The sequence below is a fragment of the Marmota monax genome, unplaced genomic scaffold (assembly GCF_021218885.2).
Source record: "Marmota monax isolate L192 unplaced genomic scaffold, Marmota_monax_Labrador192_F-V1.1 WCK01_AAM20220418_F8-fsc00002, whole genome shotgun sequence".
Lineage (NCBI taxonomy): Eukaryota > Metazoa > Chordata > Mammalia > Rodentia > Sciuridae > Marmota > Marmota monax.
The window spans coordinates 32,122,760-32,147,853 of NW_026693571.1; the positions used below are offsets into that span (position 1 = coordinate 32,122,760).

At 39.8% G+C, this 25,094-nt stretch overlaps 1 protein-coding gene across 7 annotated transcripts in view; it reads right to left on the reverse strand.

The window, feature by feature from the left end:
• The window catches only part of Rapgef2 (Rap guanine nucleotide exchange factor 2), a 261,682-nt gene extending 239,624 nt beyond the window's left edge, over positions 1-22,058 (reverse strand). For all 7 annotated transcript variants that reach the window (XM_046458877.2, XM_046458873.2, XM_046458878.2 and 4 more), the window contains exon 1: positions 21,905-22,058. In XM_046458877.2, the coding sequence (XP_046314833.1) occupies positions 21,905-21,973 (69 nt within the window). In that variant the 5' untranslated portion in view covers positions 21,974-22,058. The remainder of the gene's footprint in view (positions 1-21,904) is intronic.
• Between the last annotated feature and the right edge of the window lie 3,036 nt (positions 22,059-25,094).

The following is a 25,094-nucleotide window of genomic DNA, read 5'->3' on the forward strand; positions in this document are numbered from 1 at the left end:
TACCTGGACTCCAACTCCTGCAGGGATTCCCCACTACACACCAGCCCAGAAACTCTTAAAACTTTTGAAGATTAAACTTTTGAGTCTGTCAGCCAACCAGAAGGAAGAGAAACACAAATTTCTGAAACCACCAGAGCTGACCTCGAGATACTTTTTATAGAATACATGCAAAGTATGAAGGAACTGACACTTTCAGAATAAGCAAGAGAAATATCTAATTAACTGCTGCATCAAACTAACAAATATTAGCAATCTTGCTAAGACGGAGAAAATTTACCTACCAAGCAGGCAACTTTCTTACATACTGAGTTTAGTGTTTCTGAAGCTTTCACTATTCCTGCTAAAAATGAAAAACTAAAATTATTTATTTATGAAGCATCAAAGAAGTATGAAACAAAAATGATGGATAAATAGAATTTAAGATCAGTGTTTTTATTTCCTATACTATTGAATATATCACCTTAATCAGCTAAGAGTATCTTTTTTTTTATTTTTACATATTTTTATTTGTTTTAATTAGTTATACATGACAGTAGAATACATTTATGCACTTTGATATATCATACATAGATGGAGTATAATTTCTCATTTTTCTCATAGTACCTGTTGTAGAATCATATTGGTCATGCAGTCATGCATATATACATAAAGTAATAATGTCTGTTTCATTCTACTTTACTTTCCACCCTCACATCCCCTCCCCTCTTCTCCCTTCACTCCCCTCTACCTAATCTAAGGTAACTCTATTCTTCTCTACTCCCCCCACACCCACCTTCCTTGCCTGCCTTATTGTGAATTAGCATCTGCATATTACAGAAAATATTTGACCTTTGGTTTTTTGGGATTGGCTTATTTCATTTAGCATAATATTCTCCAACTACAGCCATTTACATGCAAATGCCATAATTTCATTCTTCTTTAAAGCTTCTTTATCCATTCATCTACTGAAGGACACCTAGGTTGATTCCATAGTTTACCTACTGTGAACAGAGCTGTATAAACACTGCTGTGGCTGCATCACTGTAATATACTGATTTTAAGTCCTTTGGGTATAAAAGGAAAAGTGGGTACCTGGGTCAAATGGTGGTTCCATTCTGAGTTTTCTGAGAAGTCTCCATACTGTTTTCCATAGTGGTTGTACCAATTTGCAGTCCCACCAGCAATGTGTGAGTGTATCTTTTTTCCCCACTGTGTGTGTGTGTATATGTTTGTTTGTTTTTGGTACCAGGGATTGAAATCAGGGGCACTCAACCACTGAGCCACATCCCCAGCCCTATTGTGTATTTTACTTAGAGACAGGGTCTCACTGAGTTGCTTAGCACCTCTTTATTGCTGAGGCTGGCTCTGAACTTGCAATCCTCCAGTCTCAGCCTCGGAGGAAGTAGGATTATAGGCATGCGCCACAGCACCCAGCCACAGTGTTTATTTTTAAGGCAACAAATTTGTTTTCTGCGGAACCAAAAAAAAAAAAATTTTCTCAAGTTATTGTGCCTTAAGGTAAACAAGGAATAAAACTTGACGGCTATCAAAAAATGAATATACAACATGGGGACTTTACCCCAAAGAAATGCTCCTAAAATTTTCATGAGTAACAGACTACCAACTGTAATCCCTTGGCACTGCTTGGCAATGCATACCTATAGCAGGAGAATCACAAATTCAAGGACAGCCTCAGCAACTTAGTGACACCCTCAGGAATTTAGCTAGACCCTGTTTCAAAACAAAAAGGACTAGGGATATAGTTCAGTGGCCAAGCTCCCCTTTGGGTTCAATCCCCAGTACAAAAAAAAAAAAGCAACTTTTTTTCAAGAGTTGAAGTAACTTACTGCCATTTCCTAAAAATCATTTTTACGCACAAATAAAACCTGAGTTAGAATAATTAATAATTAATTAATAAGTGAGAAAGAAAAATATTGTCAGGATGTTTTCATGTTTTGAGCAATTTCACATCCAGACCCTGACCCGTCTTCAGTCTCTTACATTTTCTAAACTTCATAAAGCAGACCAATCAGGAAAGTTCACTATTTAGTCAAATCGTTCCAAACTACATTATAAATAACTCCAAAAGAGTTCTGTGGTTATCAAATACATATCTGAGAAAATACATACACTTAAATAATTAAACATCAAGATGAAAACAAATTTTTTTGTTCATGATACTGCTGTAGTAACAGAATCAGCCCCCCAAAATTATAAAATATACTTTCATAATGAGGTTTGGCCCACTCCCCATGCTATCAAATATCAGGAAGGAACTTTACACTTCTCAGTCGTATGACTGGACACAACACTAAACAATCCCACACCCACACCCTACCAAAGGTATTAGCATTTTAACAGAGAAGTATCAAAGAGTGCAATGCAGAGCCCACTAGCTCAGTCAGCTCCTCACCTCAGGCTCTGTGGTATGAAAACAGCCACAGACTGTAAAACATGAGTGTAGCCATATTCTCATAAAACTTTACAAACAAAAACAAGGCTGCTAGATTTGGTCCAAGGGCCACAGTTTGCTCACCCTTGATCTAGGGATTAAATCTTCAGTTTGCTGGATCCATCCTTGTGACACAGAAAAATTCACTACCCTGGATTTTTATTTACTTTACTCTGGAGCCCAAACTAGACTGGGAATTTTCAAACATTTTTTTTTAATGTAAAAATGTCTCCTTTTTCTAACAAAAGTGAAGTGTGGTGGCTAGGACTCCAAGTTTCTAGGCCTCCCAAAGGACCCTGAAGCACCTCCAGGTCCTTCGAATCTGTGAAAACCACCCGCCCACTGATCTCTGAGATTCTACTTGGCATCAAGAATGGAGATGTACTCAGTGGTTAAAATCCCCTGGGTTCAATACCCAGTACCAAAAAAACAAAAAATGTAGAAGACAATGAAGTAAACTAAATAAGTTTGATTACAGCTTGTTTTTCTACACTTTTATGTGTACATCAATGAGATTTCATTGGAGCATATTAATCTATTCTGATAGGACCCCTTAATTTAATATATTTGCAGAGAAATCATTCAACAATTAAAAATGATCTTATATATTAAAACGCACCAAGACTGGGCTCTACTTAGAACAATTAATTGGTAAACTGGGTCTAGATATAAGAGTTGAATTGGATTTCATAAGTTAGGCATATTATTTATTTAAATTATTCTTCATGATAATCAAAATCTCAAAATAATAATTTTTAAAACCCCACATAAAATAATAAACATCACAGGAGTTCAGAGGAAGAATTCACATACTATGTGAAGTACCAGTGAAAATATCACATAAATGACAGTTTCAAAATACCAGCACCAAAGTGATTAATCTTACAGGGAGCCAAACTGCCTATCAAATATGAATAACTTTGTTCCAGAAAATTCCTTATTTCTATAAAGAAGCACTTGTTGCAGAAATTGAACCAAAAATTACTGTTCCTTTTCAGCTTTTATTCAATATCCTATTAATATGGAAATATATAATTACTTTTTTCCTTGTATCCGTCAACTTTCAAAAGCAAGATCAAATCATTAAACATTTAACATTTCCAATTTTGTACTAAGAGGTATGCCAAGCACTGAGTTTAAAGATGAACAGTAAGTTCTAGCCCAATAAATTTAGTTTAGTGAGGCTAACTGACATAACTCAAGTTAATCCATTTTAAATGAAACAAAGATAGTAACGTAAGACTCAGATTCAAGCATGCTATACTCCCACCAAGACAAATACTTTGTGAAAACAGCAAATTTAAAGATAACAAATTACCCCTACTCTTCACAGTAACATTTCTAGCAATTAGCTTCTGATGGCAAATTATTGACCCCACCATGCAACATTAGGAGCAGTTTATCTATTAAATCTTTGAATATTATCAGAAAGAAAAAACATAAAACATATATTAATTGCTTTAAGACAGGGCAGAGTACATACTTAAAAGTTTTAGTATCAAAGCTAGTATGAATTCAACAAAGTACAGAACTCTATTTAAACAGCTTTCTTTTACACATGTACTTTATATACAAATGTACACTTGCCTGTAAAAAGTATTGATTCAGCTTTGGGGAGGAACAATAAATTAAGATCCTAGTATCTCAGAAAACTGACAAAGCATTACTACAGGCAGAAATATCAGTACACTAGAAAAAAATGAAGTAACATGTTTATAATTTTTTAAATAGAGTAAATCTGAAACAAAAGGAATAATTTAGAAAAATGCCATAAGCTTGTATTTTTAAATTCTAAATCAACAGGTGAGGCATTTACAATAGTTACCACAGAAATCATATTTAAGTTATATCAACATTTTAGAAATATTTATACATAATGCTCACCCACTAGTATTTGTATCCCTATTTTTAAAAAAGAGAGACTGAGGTTCAGAAAATTAATAATCATACACCTAAGTCAACCAAGAAGTTGAATACATGATTATATAAATGTAGCTACATCAACGTTGCTCTACCCACTAAGACTTTCAAAGTCTCCTGAGAATCACTGCATAACCTATTGCAATCATCTATATTCTTTGCGAAGTAATTGGACAAAATACTATCAGCTCACATTGCACATTAATCTTAATCTCTTAATTTCCTGTATTTCTGCACTATAGAGGCTTAAAAGCAAAATACTCAATTTCCAACCTTTTTCGCTGCCAGGAGTGGACCTCTGGAGAATAACAAATACCTAGACAAGGGCTTTCTTGCAAAATAAGACAAACCTCTGACCATGAAAAAGATTTCCAACACCCCTTTGTTCCCTGCTTGGTGGAGTAACCACAATCTTTTGTCTTTGAAGACTAACCTTACTTACTAAGTAGAAGTTCCATTCTCAATGACATCCTTAAGCCTGTGCACCAACCCCATCCTGCACTGCCTTCCTTTAGATGCTTAATAAGACCCTAGTTAAGACTCTATAGAGCAATTTTAGTAAGTTGCATAATAATGCAACCCGAATAAAATCTATGCCATAAATCAAGTCTATCTAACCAACTTACATTGTTAAGTCACTGTGGTGAATTAATCATAATATACAAATAATGAAACATTATCTTAGTAATAAGATATTGAAACTACTGAAAAATACTAAGAAAAGGGGCAAATATTATTAAACACTCCACGCTAAAGACTATGCTAAGTACTTTAATATAACTTAATGTAGTTAATCTTCACAACAAGATTAGTAAACATTACCATATCCACCCGTGGTAAAATTTTCATCAATCTTTGATCAAACAGAATAATATGGTAAAACAAAGTCAACCACTTATTTTGAGATTATCACCTCCTTATTTTTATAACAGTAAAATAAAGAATATTGAGTTTACACTTAATTTTAACATGCTTCCTTTGGAAAACAAATATGTGGCAAATCAACATCAGTGCCCCACTGTATTATGAAATTTTTACAATCTATGTAGTCTAAAAAGCCTTGAGTCCTAAACTAAGGTTAAGTTACCTGCCCACAGCCACAAAGACAGTGCACTGAACTCCAAAGTCATAACCACCAAGTTATATGAAAGAAATACACTAAATAAACCCAAAACAGGATTGCAGGGCTCGAAGGGACGGCAGAGATGACAGCAACAGAGTCCAAAATGGAGGTAGAGAGTGGCAACAGGGCTCCAGCACAACAGGTGAAGAACAACCTACTCAGAAGGAGATGAGAAAGGAGAGAAACACAGAAAGAGGAGGCAATGGCTTTCAGTCATATGCCAACCCAACTAAAAGATACAGAACCTTCATCACAAACATACCTTTTGATGTGAAATGGCAGTCATTTAAAGACCTGGTTAAAGAAAAAGGGACGTGCTATTGTTGAATTCAAGATGCAAGAGAGTATGAAAAAAGCTTCTGAAGTTCTAAACAAGCATAGTCTGAGTAGAAGACCACTGAATGTTAAAGAAGATCCTGATGGTGAACACGCCAGGAGAGCAAAATGTGATGGCTACAACTGGAGGGATGGGTATGGGACAAGTGGCCCAGAAATGATTAATACCCCACTCAGTAGCCTAAATAATCCTAACATCCCAAATGAGATTATCCACGCATTACAGGCTAGAAGACTTGGAAGCACAGTATCTGTAGCAAATCTGGATTATAATGTAAAATTGGCTGGAAGAAACTGAAGGAAATTTTTAGCGGTAGTTCAAGCAGACATTCTGGAGGATAAAGATGTGAAAAATTGTGGAATAGGCACTGTGACTTTTGAAAACTCCAAGGAAGCTGTGCAAGCTATATCTATGTGTAACAGCCAACAGCTATTTGATAGACCACTGCAAGTACAAATGGATGAGAGGTCTTTACCAAAGGGAGACTTTTTCCATCCTGAACATCCACAGCAACTTCCCCATGGACTTGGTGGTATTAGCATGGGGTTAGAACCAGGAGGGCCAATCACCAAACAAAGACATTGGAATGGAAAACATAGGGTCTGCAGGAATGGGAATGCAAGGCATAGGATTTGTAATAAATAAAATGGAAGGGACCTTTTGGTGGTCGTGATAGGGAAAACATGTGGCAATTTGGATCTTGGATAAATAAACAGAGGCCTAAAAAATGAAATTCTAAGTAATGCACTGAAGAGAGGACAGATCATTGCAAAGCAGGGAGGAGATGGAAGTAGAGACAACATCCTTGGGATTCACTGCATTGAGGGGTGCAGGCCTGAGCCAGGCATGGATCAAGCGGGCACCACGATCAAGTGCATGGGGCCTGGTCATGGACCGCATGGGCTCCGGCATCGAGTGTACAACCACATGGCCTGCAGCATGAAGCTCACTGGCTCTGAGGTCGAGCGACCATGTGAGCCACACAATTGAACACATGAGCTCTGGTGTAGAGCATACGGGCCCTGCCAATCAGCACATGGGCCTGAGCATGGAGTGCATGGGACTGGCAGGCATGCGGGCCAGCCTGAATCGCAAGGCCAGAGGCCTGAAGCAAATGGGTACCAACAGCCTGGAGTGAATGGGCCAGGTATGGGCCCTGCCCTGGGCACTAGCATTGAGCGCATGGACCTAGCCATGGGTGGTGGCAATGGTGCCAGCTTTGACAGCACCATTGACATGGAACGTGGCAACTTTGATAGAGCTGGAAGCCACAGAGCTGGAAGCCATGCTCCTGGGGTGGCCAGAAAGGCCTACCGGATATTTGTGAGAAATCTCCCATGCTGATTTTACATGGAAGATGCTAAAGGACAAATTCAACAAAAGTGGCCATGTGCTGTACACCAACATCAAGATGAAGAATGGGAAGTCCAAGGTGTGCAGTGTAGTTAAGTTTGAATCGCTAGAGGTGGCTAAGAGAGCCTCCCGTCAGATGAATGTCATGAAGCTGAGTGGCCAACAGACTGATGTTCGAATCAATAAGCAGTTGCCTTTTTTTTTTTTTCAGTTGTCAATGGACGTTTATTTATTTATATATGGTGTTGAGAATCGAAGCCAGTGCCTCACACATGCTAAGCAAGCACTCTACTACTGAGCCACCACACCAGTCCAGCAGGTGCCTTTTTTAAACATTAAAACCAGACCTCTGAATTTGTATTTTTTCTTGTTAACCATTTTCATTTGTTGGCTGGATGTTTAAACATGTTTAAAAAATGTAGTTGCTTTTTGGAGTAATTTGAATTACTTTTTAAACGACAGGGGTTTCCATTTGACTGTTTGCATTGAGACTGCAATGTGCACAATTTTTTTTTTTTGTAGTTGTACATCTTGTTAACACTGAATATGACTTTGGTAATAAATGCCAGTTCCTGAAAGTGAAAATTAAAAAAAAAAAAAACTATTCTATGAACACCACAAAAATTAAGGATTAATTTATAATTATAAAAGAAATCAGCCATTCCAGAATATATAAAGTGGGAACAAGGACTTTTAAAGTGAAATGGTTTTATCATGCTGCCTGCCACAGAGTTTTCTGTAACTGGGTGACACAGATTTAAACCATATCAGAGAAAATGGAATCAAGATAGGAATTCCCAACCACTGCAACATAAATCTTAGATGATGACTAGGTTTGGAAGTTCACATTTAGGAATAAAGAACTTCAGGGTCTCTAAGTACATTGTATATGTGTAAAAAATGTTTATGGTACTTTAAATCCAAGGAATAGGCAGGCAGGAAATGTTTGCCCTTAAAGTTTGCTCTCCTTAATTTTTTCCAGTTCCACAAGAAAAGAGGGTGGTGGTAATCAGAAAAGAATGATTAGAAACAATTTGAAATGCTATAAATTCTTCCTTACTACCTCACTTCTTGGCACTCAGGACACGTATTTCAAATTTTTCTAACTCCTCAGTTTTTGATACTCATTTCTATTTGATTGGAAATATATAAACTTGATTAAGCAGTTTCTCAATAACTCAAATCAATCATCAAATATTTTTCACAATTTGATCAAGCATTCCCTAACAGAGTGTCTCTAAAAGAAAAAGTTGTGTAACTTAGAGAAGAAAAAAATCAGAAATGTTTTGTCTTGCATCATTCCAGTAGTTAATTACATAAAGAACAACTGAATGACTGCTAAAGAGATTTAGTCCACACCTCATGTATAAACAGCTTTCCTTTTATTTTCTTATTAGATTTCAGTTACCCCAAAACCTGGCCAGGAGTCTTCTTTTTCATTTATGCCCGAAAATGCAATTATTACTAAAACTATCAAACAAAAAATTAATTTAAAATATTAAAAACACATGATTTATGTCTTTCTTACTAATAAACACTTTGCTTATATTTTTATAGTTAGATCCCATATTTTTAATATAAGTCCAATCGTCCAACACCAATTTTTATAGTTATAGAAAAAAGTTACACATTTACAAAAACAGCATGTATTTCCACTGGAGGAGACAAGTCTGTGATGAATCCAGAGGGCAGGCATGGAGACTTTACTCTAAATGCAAAGACATATATGTGAGAGGGGAAAGATTTGTAGAGATTTTTGCTTTGAGTTGATTTTTAATGCATTTTCTTTAAGTTTCTTTTTTGGATCCTAATAATGTTCTAAAAAAATCTAAGTGAAAATAATGAACATCTGCAGGTCAGTTTATCATCATCCATGGCTATAATGCAGCCTTACAATAGAATTTTTGAACACGCCCTTATGACTCCCTCCCTTATTCCCCTTCTCTTCCCTCCATCCCTCCTCCTACCAAAAGTAGCAAAGAATTTTTAAATTCCCAGGGAATTAAAAGGAGATGGCACAATACAATTCAAATTTCACTGAGATTAACTTTGTTAAGCTAAAACCAATTTCTTTTCCATTTTGCTTAATAAACATGGAATTTTCTACTTCCTACACTTTTTTTTTCTTATACCAAATAATCTAGTTACTTAAATTCGGAATCATGAAACATTGAAAACTGGTACAATACATTCATCTTCTAAATATTTAAAAAATACAGATAAGGACAAAGTGAATAAATAATTAAAAAGTTATTAATTTAGCTTCCCTTACCCATTTATTTATTAGCCTGTGTGTGTGTGTGTGTGTGTGTGTGTTTGTTTTAAATTCTCTCCAACTAATATGTAGCCTCATTCATTGTACCAATGGACCAATGCATACAAAATATTCAACTAAAAGGTTCTGGCTCTTCATTAAGATTAAGATTAAATCAGATCAGGAGAAAGATTTAGTTTTAAAAAATAATAAACTGGTAGCCTTTTTCCCGATTCAAAAATAACTCCAAAAAGGGCTGGGGATATAGCTTACTGGAAGAGCTCTTGTTTACTTGGTTAGCATGCATGAGGCCTTGGGTTCAGACAAAAACAAACAAAAATCTCCAAAAGCTATGCTTCCTTTTAATTTTGAAATTTAAAAAAGTGATAAAAAATAGTTCACAAATTTCCTGTCCCATTCACTGAGCCTCCCATCAGTTCAACATTTTAAAAAGCATAATAAAATGCATCAATTTCAGAATCCCAGATTTCCTTTGTCTCTTCCAATCTGTGATGGAGTCTCCAACAATTTTGAGGAATACTGGCTGTTGAGGGCCACAGCTGAGTCAGGGCCACAGTCTGGCATATTGCCAGAAGGGAGTGGTTGAGAGGTGAGCCAGCGAGCCATTGAGATGATGATGGTTATGTTAAGCTGTGTATTCAACTGTATATTTGACCTTTACTGTCTGGCAATAGGGCGCTCTTGCTGCCTCTGGCACCCTCTACTTTGGAGTTCCCGAGGGAGAGTGCGCCCAGAACCTGGTGGAGGGTGAGGGTGTTCCCGGGGAGCGTGTGTGGAGTGCTGGGGGAGTTCAGCAATAAAGAGTTGCTGTTTTGGACCTACAAGTGCTTCGTGGCGGCTCGGTTATTTGTGCCCAGCCAGACTGCGGCAACTGGCCAGTTATTTTGCATTAAATTTGAGTCTGTCTGATGTTTTCTCCACTTGGGTTGATTTTTTGTTGTTGTTGTTCTTTGTTTTTTAGTAAGAATGTTAGGCTGAGTATGTAGTTCAGTGGTGGAATACTTTGCCCACTATTCACAAGGCTCTGAGTTTGATCCCCAACACTGCCAAAAATAAGAAAAAGTATACCATAGATATTTCCTCCTCAGTGCACAGCTATCAGGAGACACAGAATGTAAGTCTCATTACTGGTGCTGTAACTCCCCTGTTAGTCATCTGATTGCCTTATCGTTTATCAGATTAGCTGCTGTGTTACTGCAGTACTTGGGTTGAATTAGCCTTATTTTACTTAATAATGGCCCCAAAGAGAGCAGTGGTACTGGCGATTTTATTACAAAATATAATTTTTCTATTCTATTATTATCTTTGTTAATCTCTTAGTTTTTCTGATTTTTGGCTATAGTAGGGATTGATTCCACATGTGAGGCAACTACCACTGGAGCTACAATCCCCAGTCTTCTATTATTTTGAAAAAGCTCTCACTAAATTGCCTGAGCTGACCTTGACCTTTGTGATGCTCCTGCCTCAGCCTCCCATGTAGCTGGAATCATAGGTGTGGGCTATCACAGCAAGTTTACTGGGCCTAATTTATAAACTATACTTTATCATAGGTATGGATAAAAAAATAACATAGTATATAGGCTCAGTAAAGAGGATGCCACAGGATCAGGCATACACTGGGGGCCTCAGAATACATCTCCTGCAGATAAGGGAAGAGTACTGTACATCCATTAGACTTCCTTCAGACTAAGAAAAAAAAAATCTTCAATTGGAACAGATCAAGTAATTTCTTTGAGAGATCATGACAGCTAAAGCTAGTTTTACTACTTCCACTATTATAAAAAACAAAAAATTGTGGACAGTTGATACATATATTGAAATATCCCAAAGGTTCACAAATATCACTACTCTTGCTCATGCTAGACCTTGTGATCTTTGATCTATGTTTTTTAAACATCATTATAGAATTCTCTCTTCACTATCACTATTTAAATCCATCTCACCTTGCACTACCACCTTCATCCCCAATATTATTGTTATTTTAGGAACTCAAGGCCAAACCATTCGCTGATAACAGTAGTGATATTTTAGCCAAAAGGTAATGAACCTTTATGCAGTGTGGAAAATGGGCAATCCCTGAAGGTCACATATTGTATGATCTCACTCATGTACTTTTTTTGATACTGAGGATTGAATCCCAAGGGTGCTTAACTATTGAACCACATCCCCAACCCTTTTCACTTTTTATTTTGAATCAGGGTCTCACTAAGTTGCTGAGGCTGGCCTCGAACTTGCGATCCTCTTGCCTGAGCCTCCTGAGTGGCTGGGATACAAGTGTGAGCCCCATGCCAGACCTGTCCATATACTATTTTTGAAATGACAAAATTACAGAAATGCAGAACAGATCAGTGATTGCCAGAGAGGTAAGTTAGCCACATAAAGCGTATGTGCTATGAAAGGGCAACAAGAGGAATCCTTCGTAGTGCTGGAATCTTCCTGAATCTCAGCTAATCAATGTCAATAATCTGTACTATTACAAGATATTAATAAAGGGAAAACCCAGGTAAAGGGCACCCAGGATCGCCATATTACCTCTCACAACTGCATGTGCAGCTACATTACCTTAAAGTTAAGTTTAATATTTTTCAAAAACGAGTCTTTAGAATGAATTCTCAGGAGAAATCAGATAATCACCACAGTGCCCCCTAACCCTCTTAGGTGCACTGATTGTTAGCTTCTAGGAAAGTTCGGATCAGTTTTCCCAGAATGACCAGCTAATGATTAATTCTTATTTAGGATTTCTTCTTTCATTATTAGCTTTTATGTTGAATAGAAACAAACTCCATGGGCTAGAGAAAGACAAAGCTACCAAGGGCCTGATAGTAGAGTGTCGGCTTGGCCAAAGGAGCAAAACGCAAATTTTTATTTCTGTTCATTTAGCTCATACTAACATTCAAAAAATTCTAAAGCTCTGCAATCTGTGATTTACAACTTGTGGGAAGGAAGCAATGAGAAACCACAGCAGGGAAGAGTTTACTTCCAATGAGAAAATAAAGGTCTTCTTCAAGTCACCAACAACAACTGCTACAAAATACGTTTTATTCACAAAGGATGTGAAAGCACAGAAATAGTGGAGCCAAGACAGTTTAAAACACAAGGACTAAACTTCCATAAAACCTAACCCTACCAACACCACAACACACCAAAGGTAATTCCTTTCACAGACTGGAGGAGAAAAGGAAATACCTAAATATCACAAAAAACACATTCTATAGTTCAGTAAGTGGTGGCTAATTAGCATGAGATCATGGGGGATTTTTTTCCCCTTGAAAAGATAAAAATTCTAACCATTAAAATAATGTGACAGGGGCCTGGCCTGAACCTTTATGCAGGGTGGAAAATGGGCAATCCCTGAAGGTCACATATTGTATGATCTCACTCATGCACTTTTTTTGGTACTGAGGATTGAGCTCAGTGGTAGAGCACTTGGCCTAGCACTTGTGAGGCACTGGGTTGGATCCTCAACATCACATAAAAATAGTTATTGGGTGTATCTACAACTAAAAAACAATAATAATAAGACAAGGCGGGGGTTGTGGCTCAGTGGTACAGCGCTTGCCTAGCACGTATAAGGCACTGGGTTCAATCCTCAGCACCACATAAAAATAAATAAAAATGAAAGGTATTGTAACGATCTACAACTAAAAAAATTCTTTTAATAATGTGACAATCTGCATATTTTTCTCCCAAAGTGACATAACCACTGAACATATTTTTACTACATACACACATACTCTAGCTCTGACAAAGCTACAAAAAATCAATTATATGCACTACAAATTGCTTCTCTTCCTAATTTATCAACATAAATTAATCTATCTAAACAAAAAAATGATACAGAGGAGTGCTACAGCATTAGTTTTAGATGCAGAATGGTCCCCAAAGGCCCACATGCTAAAGGCATCATCCCCAGAGTGGTGCTACTGGGAAGTGCTACAACCTTTAAGAGGTGGAAAATAATGAGAGGTCATCAGGTCACAGGCAATGCCCTTGAAAGGAACAGTGACACCCAAACTAACACTCTCTCTTTCTCTTCCTGCCAGCATCAGGCCTAAAAGCAATAGGTATGCCCAATTATTGACTGAAACCTCCAAAACTGTGAGCCAAAATAAGCCATTTCTAAGTTAATTACTTCAGATATTTATTATAGTGACATAAAATAAAGAACCATTTCCAAAAGCTCACTACAATTATTACATTGTGTCATCACAAGTCAATTTGAGTCTTTATACATTCATTTTTGCCTGCTTAAATTTATAATTCTTCAACTCTTCCAAAAGACAGAATGTTCACATTACCACTACACATTAAGAAATACTATTATATTAGCATAACTATATGATAAATCAGATACAGATAGTTCCCTACTTAAAATGGTTTGATGTGGGTTTTTTATTTTATTTTTTGTTTTTTTACTTTGCAATGGTGTGAAAGAGCTAAATGCATTCAGAAACCACACTTCAAAATTTGATTTCTAGTATTTTCCTGGGCTAGCAATATGCGGTATAGTACTCTCTACAGACTTGGAAGCAACTCATAGCTCCCAGTCCAGCATGCTATCACAAAGGTAAACAATCAATACTATCCAGTGGAGTGTTCCTTCGTTATAGATGCTTGTTAGGTTAGGTGCATTTAATTAATTTTCAACTTAACAATAAGTTGTTAAGTAGTTACATCAGGATGTAACTACACCATAAGTCTAGGAGCACTTATACTTCATATTGGATTCCTGGAATGTACATGTAGTAGAAGATATCAAGCTTTAAGGAAAAATAGTGTAAGTAAAAAAATCTTTTAACAATCAGCCAGGTGCAGGCAGCGGTGCATGCCTATCTATAATCTCAATCACTTGGGAAGCTGATGTGGGAGGACATCAGCAAGTTCAAGACCAGCCTCAGCAATTTAGTAAGATCCCCTACAAAAGGGCTGGGGTTGTAGCACAGTGGTAGAGTGCCCCTGGATTCAATCCTCAGTACCACCACCAAAAAAAAAAAAAAAAATCTTAAAAAATCAAGAAAATTATCAACAACTTGTATTTTTTTCCCTGTGAACTAGCAAATGTTCATCATTATCACTGGCCATGATTAGGCCATGCTGGCATAATGCAAACACAGTTTATTTAGTACAATGAGTAGTTGGCATCCACATGCACACATTCAGCTAGCCCATTCAGCAAATGATACTCCTGCAATATTTCTTTTTTTTTTTTAGTTGAACACAATATCTCTATTTTTATTTATTTATTTTTATATGGTACTGAGAATCGAACCCAGTGCCTCACACATGGTAGGTGAACGCTCTGCTGCTGAGCCACAACTCCAGCCCCTCCTGCAATACTTCTATTCCATCTCCACTGTTAACTAAGGTATATCCAACCATCAAGCCAGAAGAATAGACATCAGTCATTTTTGTTGTTGTTTTTTGTTTTATAGTACTGGGGATCTGGAACCCAGGGCCTTCCATGGACGGCAATCTTTTTTTTTTTTTCCCAGATGTAGATAGACCTTTATTTTATTCATTTATTTATATGCAGTGCTGAGAATCTAAACCAGTGCCTCACACATGCTAAGCAAGCGCTCTACCACTGAGCCACAACCCCAGACCCGGACCTCAGTCTTAAAGAGAATTCTCAGAACTGGGGATGTAGCTCTGTGGTACAGTGCTTGCCTAGCATGCTCAAGGCCCTGGGTTCAATCCCCAGTACAGAGAGAGAGAAAAAGGGAGAGAGGGAAAAAGAGATGAAGGGAGAGCAAACTATCATTAGGCACTGAGCTAAACACTTGATCCATAAAACAACATCAGTAAGTGATTATCATTTTATAGATAAAGGAATCATTAAAACTGGAATGAAGAAAGGAAATATCTTATAATATGCACATATCAAGAAACCACTGACTACTGCCAGTTTCCAAAGTTATTTGGATATAAAATGTACAAAATAAATAACAAAACTTTCTTAAAGTTTTCATACGCATCAAGCAAGCAGTCTTTCTGTGTTTTCTAAAAGGTTATCAGGCCATTATTTCATATAGTCAACTTATATCTGAGGCATATCCCACTATTACTTGATTGACCTGAATTTCAATTATCACCAAAAGAAAGACCTTATTGCAGTTTAAATTCCTCAAAATCTACCCCAAAAAAGTTGTTTGCAAATCCACAATAAAAAAAAATTAAATACAATGTTTTCTTATGAAGCAAAGAACATTTGATTTCAAGAATTGAGCTTCAGCCAGGTACAGTGGTGCATACCTATAATCCCAACCTCTCAGGAGGCTGAGGCAGGAGGATCACAAGTTCAAGGCCAGCCTCAGTAACTTAGGGACACCCTGTCTCAAAATAAAAATAAAATATTGAGGATGTAGCTCATTGGTGAAGCATCCTGGGTTCAATTCCCAGTATGGGAATGGAGGGTGGGGGAGGCTGAACTTGAGCTTGGCAGTTACAGTGTATCCTCTCTTGCTTATTAAACAGTAAGATCATTAATAAAATGATAGAAGAGGTTATAACTGGTTTTGTTTTTATGTCCTTTCTTGGATAGGGAGGCAAAAAGTTGGAAACAAGGCAGTCCTATTCCTGTTTTAACTATTCTATGAACTCCCAATTACCACAATGAAACCAGCAGCTGGATCGTTTTGATCCTCAGCCAAGATATGCAAAGCTAATTATGAAACTGTTAATTACTAAATGTTTAACAGGCTATTTGAAGACTTTCAGGCTTTCACTAATAGTGCAAAAGAATGTTACTAATTTTTGCCATAAATTTAAGTCCTCACTTGTTCAAAGCCACATGCTAATAAAGTTTGAAATTAGTATTTTAGTTATAAATGTATGTTTTTTACCCAACAAATTCACAAAACACTTCTATGAAATTTAAATGTTTGTGACCAATCATTTCTTTGGGAAATATGCTTTTCAAACTGTGTATAGTTTAGTAGTTTTAAGAACAAAAACTACTTAAAAAATAAATATTATCACTACAGCCCAGAACCAAGTAAAAATATAATCAAAGTACAAGCTATCAAATGAAAATGAGTCTACTCATAAACAATGGTAAAAAGAAACTCAAATGGAAAATTTAACTGTAATACACATAATTCTTCCCCTACATTTGAAAGTTAAATATATGTCAGAGATATTCTTTTGTACTAATTCTCATAATTTAAAGTTCTCTATGCTAAAGGCATTTTCCTTCAGCTTTCTCATTATGACTCAAGATGAATTCTACCGAGTGACTTTTGCAAAGAACTAAATAAACCCTGTACTCTCCAAGGAACTCTCGCCTGACAAATTCATGACTTAGCAACTAAATCAAATGGTGCAATAGCCCAAAAAATTTTTAATAGTGAAAAGCAAAGTAAGATATTAACCAGGACATCGGGTGAGTTATTTTATACATACCCTATCTAAAAGTAACTTTTACAACTAGCTAAAAACACACAAATTTGGTCTTTAAAGTAGAGGAAACAATTTTGTAATATATGTTTCACCTGGAAAACTAAAATATTAAGCTATTTAAACACTCCAAAGAAGCAATTTCAAAGGGCCTGAACTCAACAAGTTAATAGTTTAGAAAATTATTTTATTGTATAAAGCCTTGAAATCTAAAGCTGTTTGTAATTTATTTACATCTTCCAGTTCATTAAATTGCTTTAGTAACCACAGGTCTCATTTAAGTGATTAAAGACACAAACCTAAATAGTTGAATAAAGCAATTACTTAAGTAAGAGTCCAGTTTTTCAGCAGAGGTACATTTTAAAATATCAATAGAATGTCTATTGCTCATTATTTTCTTTTTTTTAATATTCATTTTTTTAGTTATAGGTGACCATGATATCTTTATTTTATTGTTTTATTTGTATGTGGTGCTGAGGATCGAACCCAGTGCCTCACGCATGCTGGGCAAGCGCTTTACCACTAAGCCACAGCCGCAGCTCCTGCTCATTATTTTCAAGGGAGTATGTTGTCTAAGGACAGAATGCCCCATTAACTAGAATTCACAGTATAGGACAAACACTAGATTAAATACAGTTTTTTCAGTCCTCTCAGAATATCAGGTGAAACAGTGAGAGCTTCTTGAATCTGAATATGCATGATTTGGCTAAAAATTTAGATGACAATTTTTTCTATACTTCTCCGTACCATTGCCCCTTCCCAGTAAAATGCCTACAGAGTAGGTTCCGGTTTTCCAGGTGGATATGAAATGCTCTTAATTCAAAGTTACCGAGAATCTCCCCACCCTAGATTCTCCTCTAGCCAACTTCTTAGGTTACACAAGTGACATTGAGTTTACTTCTAGGCAATTGATTGACCTAAATACAAAACTGACTTCACAGAGTATAGAAAAAGAACTAGGCTGACCTGATTTAAAAAAAAAGAAAGAAAGAAAAGGGGGGGAAAAAGAATTAAATTTAATGAAAAATGCATTTTTCTTTATTCTTTTCCTTCTAAGCACCTTCCTTTCTCCTGTGAGAATCCCACAAACTCCTTTATGGAATCTATCCTCAGAAACAGAAGGAAGCACCACAGCAAAACTTTCCTAATTCATGTCCTTCAAGCTTTTTTTAACATGGTTGCTTTGGTTATATTACAAAGTTCTAACTCTCCAGTATTCATGAGACTAGACACTACTTACACAAAAACTTCACTCCTTTTTTTTTTTTTTTTTTTGTACTGGGGTTTGAACTCAGAGGAACTCACCACTGAGCCACATCCCCAGCCCTATTTTGTATTTTATTTACAGACAAGGTCTCACTGAGTTGCTTAGTGCCTCACTTTTGCTGAGGCTGGCTTTGAATTCCTGATCCTCCTATCTCAGCCTCTCAAGCCGCTGGGATTACAGGCAAGTGTAAAGTTCCACTTTTGCATTAACAAGCACAGTAGTCTTTTAATATGTTAGTTTAGGGGTTTTTGTTTGTTTGTTTTATGCGGTATGAGCGACTGAACCTAGGGGTGCTTTACCACTGAGCCATATCGCCAGCCCTTTGCATTTTTTATTTTAAGTTGATGAGGCTAAACTCAAACTTGCCATCCAATGGGCAGAAGAACTGAGCAAGCACTTCACAGAAGAAGAAATACAATCGGTCAGCAAATATATGAAAAAAAATGTCTTTTTTTAAATATTTATTTTTTAGTTATAGGTGACCTTGAGCTTAGTTAGAGAAATGCAAATGAAAACCACATTGATAGGGCTGGGGTTGTGGCTCAGCGGTAGAGCGCTCGTCCAGCACATGAGAGGTCCTGGGTTCAATCCTCAGCACCACATAAAAATTAATTAATCAATTAATTTTTTTTGTTGTTGTTAAACACACACTGATAGAGGCTGGGACTGTAGCTCAGTGGTAGAGGCACTGGGTTTAATCCTCAGCACCACATAAAAATAAAGAAATAAAATAAAGGCATTCTGTCCATCTACAAAAAAAAAAATTTAAAAACCACACTGGTATTTCATCTCACTCCAGTCAGAAAGGCAATTATCAAAATACAAGTAATAATAAATGTTGGCGAGCATGTTGGGGAAAAGGTACACTCATACATTGCGGTGGAACTAAAAATTGGTGCAACTACTCTGCAAAGCAGTATGGAGATGCCTCAGAAAACTTGGAATAAAACCATCATTTGACCCGGTTATCCCACTCCTCAGTATATACATACCCAAAGGACTTAAAATCAGCATTTTATAGTGACACTGCCACATCAATGTTCATAGCAATTCAATTCCCAATAGCTAAACTATGGAACCAGCCTAGGTGCCCTTCAACAGATGAATGACTAAAGAAAATGTGCTATATATACACAATGGAATATTACTCAGCCATAAAGAGAAATGTAATTATGACATTTGCCAGTCAATGGATGGAACTGGAGACTATCATGCTAAGTGAAATAAACCAATGCCCCCAAACCAAAGGCTGAATGTTCTCTCTGCTGTGTGGATGCTAACTCACAATAACGGTGGGGGGTAGATCAGAAAAGAATAGAAGTAAATTCGAATTAGACAAAGAGGGATTAAAGAAAGGAACAGGAAATGGGAATAGGAAAGACAGTAGAATGGTTTGACATTATTTTCCATGTTCAATTTCCAATGTAATTCCACATAATGTACAACCAGAAAAACGGGAAGTTGTTCTCCATGTATGTGTAATTTGTCAAAATACATTCTACTGTCATGTAAAACTAAAAAGAACAACAACAATAAAAAAAAAAAAAAAAAAAAAAACTTCCCATCCTTCTGCCGCCTCAGCTTCCAGAGTACCTGGGATTACAGGCAGGCAACACCACTCCCAGAAGCATTTCTTTTCTACTTAAATTTCAAACTTTTAAAAGATGGATTATTTCTGACATGTCAGGAAAAGATGGAAAACATTCACATTTCAAGCTACTTTCTCTTGAAAACAATAAACAGGGGGGTTTGCGCAAGTAAAACCCAAATGATGAACATCAAAGTTAATGGGGCTGACACGAAAGAATGTTCAAAATGTTTGGTAAGTTTTTCTGTGCTTACCTTTTCTGTGAAGGTTAGGTGGGAGGGGAGGGGTGCTGCTTTCAGATTGTCAGTGGGGCTTTCATGGTGTGGTATTAGTAGTAACTGGCCCACTTACTTCTGACTCAGGCCAAATTCTATGTTGGGTCAGTTTTTACTCCATTCTATACAACTGGCAGGGGAAAAGGAAAGTTTAACAGTTCATTTACTTGGCACAATCCACAGGCTGTCACAGTGGAGGTTTTGTCTCTTCCAGTCTTGTTTGCCGATCCGTCAGTCCACCTGATAGCAGGTTTCAAGCACTGTTATTCTTCTAACTAATCAACTGAAGACACCACTTCCCCCATCTCTAATTTCCACTACAAGGCTCTGACATCATTCCTGACCAGCCTAGCTAGGTTCTAATATTCTCAGCATGTGTGATTTCACTTGGCACTTCAAACACTATTCTTGAAAAGAAGTGAAATATCTCACTGAAATTTGCTTTTCCTTCCCACTGAGATTAGGAATGTGCATTTTCAGGTGCAGAAGTCTCTAATGCAACTGAAAATTTTAAAGCAGTACTCTGGTGGAGAAAGGCACTTGAGAGGCACTGAAACACCAAGGGGGGGACAAGATCAAAGCAGAACATTCCTTGATCATCACAGAAACAGCGTTTGAAAATATGAACTTTCTGGAGACACTAAAATAAATTGCCTTGTAAAATTATGGCCCATTTTCCATAGGTTTGGTAAATATGTGATATCAATCCATGATCCCCCAGATGTGACAGCTCCATCAGAGAAAATGAAAAATCAAAATGGTACCAGGTGCCATTCTTGGGGCTTGTCCAATGGCAACCAGAGGAAGATTCTATGTTATTCTGTTCTCCCCACATTAAAGAATAATCAATGTCAGAAAATAAGAGCAATTTGGATTTGGACAGATGTCATCCAACACCTAACAAGCAAAGCAACTCTTTCCGAGCATTCGATCCTAATGTATCTGATGGTCCCAGGATCAGGAGAGCTTATTTGCCTTAAGAAGGTTGGCAAGAAGGATACCCTGTAGTCACCATCCCAATGCTTAGAAATATGCGTCATTATCCTCTCAGAAACTTATAGCTAAGAAAATCAAACCACCACATTTTTATAAAATTTCTCCTTCTCTAGTCCAACTTGAGATGACCAAATCCAACCCCACGAGCAATTCTTCCACTTGAAGTAAGAGGAAAAAGAAGCCTGGTGGTAAACACACATAGAAAGGTTAACAAACTCGTCTACTTTTGACAAGGTTGTGCAACACCAGAAGAATCCGCAGGGTGCCCTTGGGGGTGGGGGGGTTGAATGTGCCGGCTCTGCAGTTACATCTGCAATTGAAACTAAAAACTGACTATTCAACTGTTTCCCTTTCAATGAAAAGCAGCATCTTTTTTCCAAAAAGTAAAATAGCAAATAAATACACAAACCTCAATGTTCTACTTTAGAAGCTCAACATGGACTTTTCCCAGAACCATACAAGTTTCCTCCTATACCCACATTATCCCACATTATCAAACACCACTGAAGTCTAAAGGAAAGCCACATGCAAGGGAAGGAACGGAAACAGAAATCAGGGTGGCAAGAAAAATCTTTGGCACAGGGAAGGTAAGACCCCACCCGCTGAGACTCCGAGGTCCCGAGCACTGCTGGGGAGCAGGGGACTAATCGGAGAAGGTCCACGCGTGAACATACACACACACACACACACACACACACCCCTCTGTCGCCGGGCAATCCGAGCTCAGTAGTGAGAAGTATAAAGAATAGCAAGGGGAGGGAAAAATAAATCCAGGACGCCCTTGAGAAAAGACTCGGAGGTGGGAAGGCCTGGAAGTCCTGATGTGAGAAGTGGGGTGCTTGGGGAGAACGGTGTCAGGACAGGGTGGCGGAGGAGAAGAAAGGGTGCAGCCTGAGAGAAACAAACCCGGCCAAGTGCAGGCGACCGGAGGCAGCGGGTCTCACCTGGGGGGTCCTCTCGGCGGGGTTCTTCATCACCGCTTGGCGGAAGCTGTTATCCACGTAGGACGCCATCTCCCCGCGCGGGCCGGGCCGGGGCCGCTCGGAACCCTCGCTGGCCTCCTCCCGGCCCAGCGCCGCCGCCGCCGCCCTGCGCGGCCCGCCCGGGCTAAATCAGCCAAACCGCGGCGGCTGCGCCGGGCGCGAGGGCGGCTTGGCCGGGCAGAGAGCGCGGGACAGGCGCGGTGGGCGCCCTCCGCGCTCAGCTCCCCGAAACGCGCGGCCGGGAGGGTCCCTGCGGTCAAGCCTGAGGCGCTCCAGGCAGCAGGGAAGTCCCCTTCCTCCTCCTCGCCGCTTGCCTCTGTAGGTTTACAGGCGCGCCCGGCTCCCTCCTGGCCCTGGCTCGACACGCCTCCCCAGGCTCCGCTCGGGGGACACTGGCGGCTCCTCCTGGCCCCAGCGGGCCCGAGTTATTTTTAGGGAGGTACGAGTGGCAGTAGCGAGGGGGAGGGCTGCAGGCAGGCGGAGCCTCCTCTCCCCCAGCGCGAGGGTCGCCCCCTCCTCTCAGGGGCTCGCGTCGCCGCCCAGGGGTCTCCGCGAAGCACTCGGGTCTCCTGCGTCCCCAGTCCTTGGGCACTTGGACGCCGCTGGTCTGCAGGACGGACCGGGTGGGTCAGGCTCAGGTCCGGGCGCAGCGAAGCCCGCTCGCCTCGGCTGCAGTCGCCGCCGGTCCTGGGCTCGGTCTACTGGGCTCGGCCGTCCCTCCCGACTGCTGCTGCATCCCCTCGCGCCGCCCCGCCGCCGTCGCCGCCGCCTCTGCTGCTCCGGCCGCCGTCGTGGGCCCCGACACCGCCTACCCCCATCGGCGCGCGCGGAACGGAGCTGCCTCGGCGCCGGCGCCGGCGCCGCCGCGGCCAGAGCCCCAGCCGGGCTATAGCCTCCGGGTCGCCCTCGGCAACTTTGTTCCTCGTCTGCGCGCGGTGGAGCAGGGGAAGAGGGACCGCGGGTAGCCCAGGTCCGGACTCCCGGCGGCGGGAGGGTGTCCGAGGGCCGAGTCGAGCGCCGCGCACAGCCCCCTTGGAGAGTGTGTTTGGGAAGCGGCGATTCCCCTCCTCTTCCTCCGCCTCTTCCTCCTCCTGCGCCTTCTCCGGCCGCCCGAGCCGCTCCTCAGGGAGGAAGCGGCCTCCCGGGCTTGTTGCTTTGTGCTGCAACCATGGTGAGCAGTGAGTGACAAGGCGGAGGCCAGTCGGCGGCCGCCGCATCATCGGGGGGCGGGCGGCCCCGTCGCGCCGGTCCCGCCCCCTCGCGCTCACCGCGCCCGCCTGCCGGCCGCGCCCTCGCTCGCGAGCAGCACCTTGGCTGCTACCAGGTGACACCAGCACTGGGGCCGCGAGGGAATTGCAGCGCCCTGAGCTGATCTGGCCTAACCCCGGCACTGACTGGCCCAGAGGAGGCGCCGCCAAGTCTTGGTGACTGAGGAGAGCGCGGGACTTGTCTTTCCCAACACCCGCCCCTCATCACGCTGCGCCCCTACCCATCCTTGGCATCCAGTCCCAGGAGACCCAGCAGCGTGGGGTCGCCTCTCCCAGATGACCCTGGCGCCAGCTCTCACCGATCTGGCTGAAAGCTGACCCAGAGCAGAAGCCAGTCCGCAAACTTGGGCCATACTGAGCATTCTTTTAGAACCCAGGGGTTGACTCTGGGCTGCTTCCGTGGCTATAAATCCTCTTAGGATTTTGCTTATTTGTAATTTCTTCTAGGAAAACGTTCCTGTCCAACTTCCGTGCTCATTCTGGCACCTTCAGACACTTACATGATCACAAAAGTAGGCAGATGGGAACGTGCCGATTTCAACAACAGAACCAATACCACCCCCAGACACACAAACATGCCAGATTTAATGGTGATCCGTTGTTAGAGACCAGGACAGCAAGTTCTGTGACATAATCAGAAACATTTATTGCTACTAATAATAATCTGGCTTTGCCTTGGGCAGAGCATAGCTCCTTCTCTAGATCCCAAGTTTCCAAGCTGGATTCCCTTGGTGCAGAGACCATAACAAGGTCTCTTAAGATGTTGATGCTCCTGCAGTTTTATTTTTCCTTCCTTGAGCCAGGCTGAGCTATGTGATGTCAGCCCTGATGCAGATATGTCATTAGCCAAGCATCAGAAATCATTTTGTTGTCTGGTCTCAGAGTTTTATTTTTGTTTAGCTCTATGCACCAATGAATTCATGTTTTGATGTCTGTGTGGAGACTGAGAACCATTAGTACAGTTATTTATGAACACTACTTTTAAAATTTTTTTTCAAACATGCTTCTTCAGTATCTAGTTTATTTTAAACACTTGGAATAGGTTGTCAGCTACCCTTTGGGTATCCTCAAGTCATGTGTGTGGCACTGATATTGCATGGCTTCTTAGACATGTCCGTCTTTTGGAAACTGAATCCAAGTTACAAATTATATCTATAGATCCTTTTTTATTACTTTTGCTGAAACTACTTCTTAATATTTCTTTCTTCTCTCAGTTGAGCACTAACATCAAATTCTATATAACCAAGACCACCACCTTGAAAACAAAGGAACATAAGGACCATTACAACTCTATAAATAGAAAAAAAAGAATTCAAACCCAATGAAGTAAAAAAATAAACCTGACCTCTCCACCTGGTGTCTAATAGACAATTTAGAATTAACATGTACAAACAGGTTCCATTTTCTCCTGCCCAAAATATACTCATTCTGCAACCTTGACCATCACAATTAATGCCATCTACACCTTTGTCATCACACAAGTAAAAAACCCTTAGAATCTTCCTGAATTTCTTTCTCCAATGTACTATAAAGGACAGTAAAAACCGCTAATTACTGTATCTGGACTCTGATCTCTGTCTACCATCTCTGCTCCTGTGACCCTGGTCCAAACTACTGTTTGCCTGCACTTTGCAACAATCACCCGCCTGGTCTTCCTTTTTCTTCCCTTGCTTCCAACAGACCATTTTTAACACCTCAGCCAAAGCGAATCTTTTCACTTCACTCAAATCACTTCTTTGCTTAGCTCCCCTTGTTACTCAGTTGTAAAAGCTAAAGCTCTGACCAGGGTCTGAGCTTTAGAAAAGTAAGCAAATTGTTGTCTTATAGACTTTCCATCTGCTGTTCCTTCAACTACTGGAGTCTCTCTTCACTTTCACCCACCC